This window comes from Oncorhynchus mykiss, chromosome 31, assembly GCF_013265735.2.
Source record: "Oncorhynchus mykiss isolate Arlee chromosome 31, USDA_OmykA_1.1, whole genome shotgun sequence".
In the NCBI taxonomy this organism is placed as follows: domain Eukaryota; kingdom Metazoa; phylum Chordata; class Actinopteri; order Salmoniformes; family Salmonidae; genus Oncorhynchus; species Oncorhynchus mykiss.
In genome coordinates this window covers 8,114,405-8,123,891 of record NC_050571.1, presented here as the reverse complement: position 1 = coordinate 8,123,891, position 9,487 = coordinate 8,114,405, and the positions used below count along the sequence as shown (strand labels likewise).

Genomic DNA, 9,487 nt, shown 5'->3' with positions numbered 1-9,487 from the left:
CCTCTTGAAACGATGTGGAACATTGCAGCATTCCTCTTGAAACGGTGTGGAACATTGCAGCATTCCTCTTGAAACGATGTGGAACATTGCAGCATTCCTCTTGAAACGATGTGGAACATTGCAGCATTCCTCTTGAAACGATGTGGAACATTGCAGCATTCCTCTTGAAACGATGTGGAACATTGCAGCATTCCTCTTCCTCAGTACACATTTGACCTGGCCAGCAAAATGGAGGAAAAACTGATGAGAATGAAACACTGAGCAGATCAGGTCACATCCAGCATCACTGATATAGGATCTTTACAGTGAAACGTTACGCAAGGTCACATCCAGCATCCCTGATATAGGACCTTTACAGTGAAACGTTACGCAAGGTCACATCCAGCATCACTGATATAGAACCTTTACAGTGAAATGTTACGCAAGGTCACATCCAGCATCACTGATATAGGACCTTTACAGTGAAATGTTACACAAGGTCACATCCAGCATCACTGATATAGGACCTTTACAGTGAAACGTTACGCAAGGTCACATCCAGCATCACTGATATAGGATCTTTACAGTGAAATGTTACGCAAGGTCACATCCAGCATCACTGATATAGGACCTTTACATTGAAACGTTATGCAAGGCCACAGTTTAAGAGCAAAGCATAATATGTTAATTAATCAATAATCAACAATTGATGAGGCCTAAAACCAAGGAATCTCCCCAGTCCAGAAAGAAGAGCACGTCATGCCTAGCCTGGGGGCCAGTCTCTTTCTCCAGTAGGAGAAACATGTCATGCCTAGCCTGGATGCCAGTTTGTTTCTTCTCTCTTGTCAACCCTTTAAATGTAAATTCCATAAGTAGTTGTCAAGAGAGCAGAAAGACACTGGTACCCAGGCTATGTCATGTCATGTTTATCCTACCGGAGAAAGAGACTGGTAGCCAGGCTATGTCATGTGATGTTTATCCTACTAGAGAAAGACACTGGTACCCAGGCTATGTCATGTCATGTTTCTCCTACTGGAGAAAGACACTGGTACCCAGGCTATGCCATGAGATGTTTCTCCTACCTGGAGAAAGCAGATATGGACATGATTCCCAGCAGCATCTCCAGACTGTAGAAGCAGAGTAACACAGCATTAAGGATGAACTCCAGGAGCAGGACGAAGGACTGCAGCATCAGGTAATACACAGACAGCACTGTGCACGGCACCAGGACCAGCACACTCACTTAAATGGCCACAGAACGCTCTGTTAAGTTCCCCTTCCAACCTGGAACAAGTGTGGACGGAAAAAGGAAGGACAAATAGCATAGGCCTACAGTAGGTGCCAAATAGAACTAACAGATGCCATAAAGGCCATAAATATTAGAAATTATAAGCACAATGTAGGCTACATAATGTGAAGACTCTTATTTTCATTAACACATGTATCATTCTACATCATGTGATGATGCAGAGGCATACTGGTAGCCCAGAATACAGCTTAACAAAACACAAACAGTAAAATATTCAGAGGGACTCCAGGGCCAAGGAAAACCAGTAGTAGCCCAACGTCCAACGTGAGACTAGCGTGTGGATGGAAATACAAAGGCATACTTAGAAATCAATAGTTTTGCTTTCAGCCTGACACTGGGTTTGCAAAAACATCAGGCAGTGAGCGATTGATTAAACATGAGTTTATGTCCCATTGTGTGGTCATTTGAGTAGACTACAAACCTTTGTAAACAAACATCAGACCCTCAGCAAGGAAGCAGGCTGCAAAATACCAGCCGGTAGAACAGGACTTTCAGTGGTGTGGAGGACAACTGAGATGTGTCGTTAAGGTCATTTCTAAGACTTGCAAATGGTAGCCCGCTGGCAGATGATATACCCATGGGTCTATGACATGAGTAGGCAGGGAAAAGCCGTTTTGGTGATTTCTGGTAGCCTATTTCGTCATAAATCAATCACAGCACATTTTTTGACTCATTCAACAGTTTTTACCTAATTAAGTCCAATACCATTGGAAATTAATTATGAAAGTTACATTTATATTCCTAAAACTCAATTGAAAACCTAAACATAAAATGTATTATTTACACAAATGTGCAACAATAGTAATAAATTGCACCCGCACCAAAAACCCTGCTGTTTTGACGATAAATCACTCGTATCGATTAGTGTGTGTGTGTGGGGGGGGGGGGGGGGGGGGATCAGGTTGAATGCCTGAATCAGGTTGAACCCTAACCCTAACTCAAAAACCACACGGAAGCAGGAGATCATTTTCCGTCACCGGTTAGAGAACAATCTGCAGAAGACAGTAAGCTACATTTTGGAATGTTGCATTTTGATACGGGGGGGGGGGGGGGGGGGGGGGTCATCAACAGAAAGAGAAACGCAACGCGGTTTTGGCAATCACTCCTATCGATTATCTGGTTGAAATCAATAGCTCGACGCGGGAGACGTGGTTGCACGTCCTGTTAAAACTAACAGCTCAAATCCCACATGGAATAATATGTACATCACTGGTTATAGAAGACACCTAGCTACATTTTGGAATGTTGCATTTTGATACGGGGGGTCATCAACAGAAAGAGAAACGCAACACGGTTTTGTCAATCACTCGTATCGATTATCAGGTTGAAATCAATAGCTCGGCGCGGGAGACGTGGTTGCACGTCCTGTTAAAACTAACAGCTCAAATCCCACATGGAATAATATGTACATCACCGGTTAGTGGATAACTTATAGAAGACACCTAGCTACATTTTTAAGTGTTGTATTTTGATTCAAGTGGGTCGACAACGCGGCAAATGTAATGCAATTCATTTTGTTTTTATAACTTCCATCTATATCACGTGGAAATCAGTAGAACAAGGTGCAAACGTTTGAGGTGTACACACTGTTTAAACTAACACTATTCAAAGGCCACACGGAATCGGAGATATATATTTTTTATTTATTTATTTTTTTACATCACTTCAAGTGCTGTCGCAAAAACCATCAAGCTCTATGATGAAACTGGCTCTCATGAGGACAACCACAGGGAAGGAACCTTGGCTTTGACGTCTCTAATATTGTGTCCCAAATTGTTACCCTATTCCCTATAGTGCATTACTTTTGACCAGGAAGCATAGGGCTCCGGTCAGATGTAGTGCGAATTGCAAAAATCTCTGAAGTTGGAATCTTATATCTCCCTCTCTAACTTTAAGCATCAGCTGTCAGAGCAGCTCGACCACTGTACCTGTACACAGCCAATCTGTAAATAGCACACGCAACTACCTCATCCCCAAATTATTACTTACCCTCTTGCATCCCAGTATCTCTACTTGCACATCATCATCTGCACATCTATGACTCCAGTGTTAATGCTACATTGTAATTATTTTAACCCCTATGTCCTATTTATTGCATACCTTATAGAGGCCACATAGAGGCCTCTAGCACATATTATAGAGGCCTCTAGCACATATTATAGAGGCCTCTAGCACAGATCATAGAGGCCTCTAGCACATATTACAGAGGCCTCTAACACAGATTATAGAGGACTCTAGCACAGATTTTAGAGGACTCTAGCACAGATTATAGAGGCCTCTAGCACAGATTATAGAGTACTCTAGTGCCCAAAAGCATGTTTTAGCATGGCAGCGCCATACTCCCAGTTGGTATTACATTAGGGTGACCAGACCCGTTTTTCATTTCAGAAATCTGGTCATTTTATATTACATAGCATGTCACGGCCCAGGCCGTCTGTAAAGGAAAACAACCTGTGGTTACCCCCATTGCCTCACAGCACAAACTTGACCTTTTTCAAAAGACGCATTTTCTTGTGGTCTGTTTGTTTTAGTCAATTGCTAAACTATATTTAAAGAAAAGTACAACATATCTAAAGATTACTTGTCAGCGTTGCCTGCTCCCGTGCGTTCTCGTTACTTGTAGGGCTCCCTCACGCCAGGAAATAAGGGTTAAATAAAAACATTTTTTTTAAATGCCCTTTTCATGAGGGTGCTAGCGGCCACATGAGTGAGCGCTAGCTAGCTACCAACTAGAACATTAAGCTAACACAAACAATTTAACTACACAACTATAAGTAGTAAGTAGAGTTACAAACTGACTAAACTAAACAAGGTTAAATGGATTTTCTGTGATTAAATGTTTTCCACACACATAGCTACTGTGGTAGCCTATTTCCCAAAGTGGGAGCATTGCAAACCATAGGTCAGGATGTTTGACCTGGTTACATGTACATTGAATAACACAGCAGGTTTTCGGCATGTTTTGTTATTTCTTTATAACAACAAATCCACTACAAAGTTGGCTCTTTTACACTGGGGGTCAAAAGGAAAGAATGTTTGTTTCCCCCCCAATTTGTGGGTGTGGTCAAGGAGATTTCCTTATTACATGAATAACTGAATTATAATTTCTCTACCATACGCCGCCTCTGTCATCTTAGAGAATGTGTCAGTACCAGCCTCACAACCGCAGACCACAAGTAACCACGAAAGCCACACCCAGACCAGCCACCTGGACAGCTGGTGAAACAGAAGTATTTCCGTTTGTAATAAAGCCCTTTTGTGGGGTAAAACAAATTCTGATTGGTTGAGCCTTGGTCCACAATGGGTGGGCTTGGCTCCCAAGTGGGTTGGTCTATGCCTTCCCATGACTGCGCCCCCCCCCCCCCCCCAATCATGTGAAATCCATAAATTAGGGCCAAATGAATGTATTTAATTCGACTGATTTCCTTATATGAACTGTAACTCAGTAAAATTGTTGCATGTTGCCTTCATATTTTTGTTCAGTATATGTGGTGATGTTATCGTGCTTGAATTATGTTAAAATTACAAAAAATTAATGCATGTTAATTAACATAATATTTTAGAATTAAATTCTATTTCAACTCATCTTGAAAACAAACGAGATAGGGTTTTCTAATAGCTTTAATTCCAAGCATAGGACAAACAAACCAAGTTACCGGAAGTAGATCTGAGCTATTACAACACAAACATAACAATATATATATAGGTAGGTGCTGTACATTTGTTCAAATAAACCAATACAGATTAACATAATCTGCAATCCCATTTATTGTTCTAGGATGAGTTTCACAAAGAGCCTCTTTTGTGGATTAGGTAAAACCTGTGGCTTTCTTCTGAGCGTTTAAGACATGGCAAAATCCCAAATTCTTCACACTCCTCCAGAAGAGCTTGTTAACACTTCCTGTTAAATTGGGTCTAAGACTGTCATCTTGTCAACTTCCTCCAGAGATGGACATCTTTTAGCTAGAGGCTGTGTCTTTAGCTGAATGTTCCTGTGAGATAACAAATCATACAGCTCAGTAACCGTCCAGGTAAACATGTAACGTACACAGCAAATAACTGCACAGAAATGGTGGCTGAATAATAATAAAGAATACCCGCAATGATCTTTACTTTTTTCAAACCCAAATCACCTGTGATTTACATTATATGGTAAAGAGCAGTGAGCAAACCATTGTTTCTATGCTTATGGTAAAGATGCATAGAAAACTCTTTTAAGTTTTTATTTCTTTATTTAACCAGACCAAGTCAGTTAAGAACAAATTCTTATTTTACAATGACGTGATTTTTACCTTGTCAACTCGGGGGATTCGATCCAGCAACCTTTCGGTTACCGGCCCAACACTATAACCACTAAGGCTACTTGCCGCCTCAAAAGTGAGATGATTCTGATGAGATTCAACAGGATTCTGGTGACTTACCATAAACTTCAGATAGTGACGGAGGCTGCTGCAGTGTTGGTTCTTTGCTTCGTCCTCATTGACATAGACTACTTGACACAGGTTGCAGAAATAGCCCATGACAGGTGTAATGAATTCCCTTCCTGTAAAAAAACAACAACATTTGTTAGAACACATAGTACTGTACTTCATAAAGACAATGCTTCTTACTACGGTTAATTGCTGTACTTGGTAGTGTTTTCATAGCAAACAAATAAAAATTGGTTCAGTGATGAAAGTGGTCCAGACAAGTCTAAAAAGGTCATTTAGTAATTATTCTTGAAAGGGGCCAAGACAGTAGCCAGGGTGCCTGTTGGTTTCTACTCTCTTGCCAACTGTTTATGGGATTGTCATGCCATGAAGTTGACAAGAGCACAAACAGACCAGGCTATAGCAGGAGATATCAGATCTGGGACCAGGCTATAGAAGGAAACAACAGATCTGGGAACAGGCTATAGAAGGAGACAACAGATCTGGGAACAGGCTATAGAAGGAGACAACAGATCTGGGACCAGGCTATAGCAGGAGATATCAGATCTGGGACCAGGCTATAGCAGGAGATAACAGATCTGGGACCAGGCTATAGAAGGAGACAACAGATCTGGGAACAGGCTATAGAAGGAGACAACAGATCTGGGACCAGGCTATAGAAGGAGACAACAGATCTGGGACCAGGCTAATTGAGGAGACAACAGATCTGGGACCTGGATATAGAAGGAGATATCAGATCTGGGACCAGGCTATAAAAGGAGACAATAGATCTGGGACCAGGCTAATTGAGGAGACAACAGATCTGGGACCTGGATATAGAAGGAGACAATAGATCTGGGACCAGGCTATAAAAGGAGACAATAGATCTGGGACCAGGCTATAGAAGGAGCCAATAGATCTGGGACCACGCTATAAAAGGAGACAATAGATCTGGGACCAGGCTATAGAAGGAGCCAATAGATCTGGGACCAGGCCATAGAAGGAGCCAATAGATCTGGGACCAGGCTATAAAAGGAGACAATAGATCTGGGACCAGGCTACCATGAGAATGCAGTGAGGCTATAAATCACATCAAAACACTTACCCACTGGGTTGTTGGGCTGGAATGATGACTCCATACCAGTCTTCACGTAATCTGGTCCTCTTTCCACATTATCCTCCATCTTGGTTTCTACATTGTCCTCGGTGCTACCGGCCCGCTTCTCATCCTCAGCAGCAGAGACAGGGGCATTGTTTTGGTCTTCACTGTTGGAGAATTTGTCAGTATTCAATTTAGACGCTCCTCTGTCCATGTGAAAGTGTTTGGCTGGATCAGACGATTGTTTACTACGCTGTTCGGAGTGTACTTGTCGTGCCGTCTCCTCGTCCTCCTCTTTCGTCTCCTCGTCCTCCTCTTTCGTCTCCTCGTCCTCCTCTTTCGTCTCCTCGTCCTCCTCTTTCGTCTCCTTGTCCTTAGCTGCTGACTTTGAGTGACTGCTGATCCGTCTCCTTATCCTGCTGCTGCTTCTACTATTCCTGTGATCTTTCTTCTGATCACTTTTAGAATCATAGTCTGATTCAGGTTTCCACCTGACAAAACAAGATCATTCCTTTTTAGTCCAGAACTATAAGTTTAGAAACATTTACCTTTAAGACAGATAGGCAGAATTCACTGTACATAAAATATGATCAGACGGGGGATATTTTCTATCAGAAGAGACAAAGAAACATCAATTATCAGTGGCTCCCACACGGGTTGGGACGGAGTGTGTTATACGTCTGTTTAGCAGAGCAGACACCAACCCTGTTGTTAGTCTTTTGTATTTCTGAGACCGCAGGACGATCACCCTCTGGCCGTATAATTTACAGCTATCATAACGCAGCTCTCTTAAAGCCTTTGTCACATCAGAAGACCTCTCCATCTCAATGAAGCCCTGAGAGATTGATGAGAGAGGAGAGAGAGACCAGGGTTACTGAAACAACAAATGTGATCAGACTTGTAGTACATCATTAGGATCGACTCCATTTTAGATTTCCTTCTGTGAGAAACATACTTCTTCACCATTGCGATGGAGGTAATAGCGATGCACTCTCCCGAAGCCTTTAACAATCTTCAGGAAGTCACTATCTGTATAGCAGCCTCTGGGAAGGTTTTTGACGTAGATCACTCTACCAGGTGTCTGATCACATCCTGAGGGCTGAAATAAATATATATTTTACAAACGTGTGGTTGTGACAACCTTACAGATAATATATGGTGCTAGACTGACCGTTTGCTTTAAACCAGTCTTATATCACGAGGTTCAATAAACACATTCTAACTGACTCACAGAACACATCAATAACAAGAATTGAAAAAATACAATTTGCTCACCTTTCTCTTGGACCTTCTCTTGGGCTCATCTATTGACTGGTTATCTGCAATGTAAGACAAACATACAATTAATGACCTTCATAGCAATCTAACTCTTTCTTTGAAAGTGCTGAAGTTTGAATGTAATCTGTGGTCCAGTAGCTAGGTGCTGAGTAGTAATCACCTTGGCCATCAGCTGATGAATCCTGCTCTAGGGCACCCAAAGTGATATGGTTCTCATGGCCCTCTGGGAAATCATGCTCCTCCTGTGCGACAATGAGGGGAACAAACATCTAAACATAAGGATTTAGGATTTACTGAAACACACAACACGTATTAAACATGACACCTTGTATTTTACAAATTGTAACTATGTTATTTGACTTATTAAATAGCTGAACAACATGTTAAAGACCTGACAGATCATGTATAGATGAGCTACATGTTAAAGACCTGACAGATCATGTATAGATGAGCTACATGTTAAAGACCTGACAGATCATGTATAGATGAGCTACATGTTAAAGACCTGACAGATCATGTATAGATGAGCTACATGTTAAAGACCTGACAGATCATGTATAGATGAGCTACATGTTAAAGACCTGACAGATCATGTATAGATGAGCTACATGTTAAAGACCTGACAGATCATGTATAGATGAGCTACATGTTAAAGACCTGACAGATCATGTATAGATGAGCTACATGTTAAAGACCTGACAGATCATGTATAGATGAGCTACATGTTAAAGACCTGACAGATCATGTATAGATGAGCTACATGTTAAAGACCTGACAGATCATGTATAGATGAGCTACATGTTAAAGACCTGACAGATCATGTATAGATGAGCTACATGTTAAAGACCTGACAGATCATGTATAGATGAACTACATGTTAAAGACCTGACAGATCATGTATAGATGAGCTACATGTTAAAGACCTGACAGAGCATGTATAGATGAGCTACATGTTAAAGACCTGACAGATCATGTATAGATGAGCTACATGTTAAAGACCTGACAGATCATGAACTTTACCTCATCAACATATGAAGCATCTGCTTTCTGGTCTTCACCATCTCTCTTTTCCCCCTGTTCTGACCCGGTAGCTGAGAACGCTTTGCCCTGTTCTGACCCGGTAGCTGAGAGCTCTTGGACTAAGTCCTCAGCACTCTCCTGCTGTTTCTCTCCCTCCTCTTCCTCCCCTACCTCTTCCTCCCCTACTTGCTCCTCTTCCTGTTTCTCCCCTACCTCTCCCTCCTCCTCACTCTCTTCCTCCTCTACCTCTTCCTCCTCTACCTCTTCCTCCTCTACCTCTTCCTCCTCTACCTCTTCCTCCTCTACCTCTTCCTCCTCTACCTCTTCCTCCTCTACCTCTTCCTCCTCTACCTCTTCCTCCTCTACCTCTTCCTCCTCTACCTCCACTAATTC

General features: G+C 42.0%; 1 protein-coding gene and 1 long non-coding RNA gene across 2 annotated transcripts; both read right to left on the bottom strand.

The window, feature by feature from the left end:
- Positions 1–156: 156 nt before the first annotated feature.
- LOC110504512 lies at positions 157–1,505 on the bottom strand. The gene is made up of 2 exons (XR_002470608.2): positions 1,062–1,505; positions 157–216 (listed from the first exon to the last, which is right to left on the bottom strand). It is a non-coding gene; the product is annotated as an uncharacterized LOC110504512 (long non-coding RNA).
- Positions 1,506–4,891: 3,386 nt separating this feature from the next.
- LOC110504510 (matrin-3) lies at positions 4,892–9,425 on the bottom strand. The gene is made up of 8 exons (XM_036970058.1): positions 9,095–9,425; positions 8,235–8,316; positions 8,072–8,115; positions 7,752–7,895; positions 7,501–7,631; positions 6,803–7,287; positions 5,710–5,831; positions 4,892–5,280 (listed from the first exon to the last, which is right to left on the bottom strand). Exons 5-8 carry the CDS (start codon positions 7,617–7,619, stop codon positions 5,248–5,250), a joined length of 759 nt encoding a protein of 252 aa, XP_036825953.1. The 5' UTR covers positions 7,620–7,631; positions 7,752–7,895; positions 8,072–8,115; positions 8,235–8,316; positions 9,095–9,425; the 3' UTR covers positions 4,892–5,247.
- Positions 9,426–9,487: the final 62 nt, after the last annotated feature.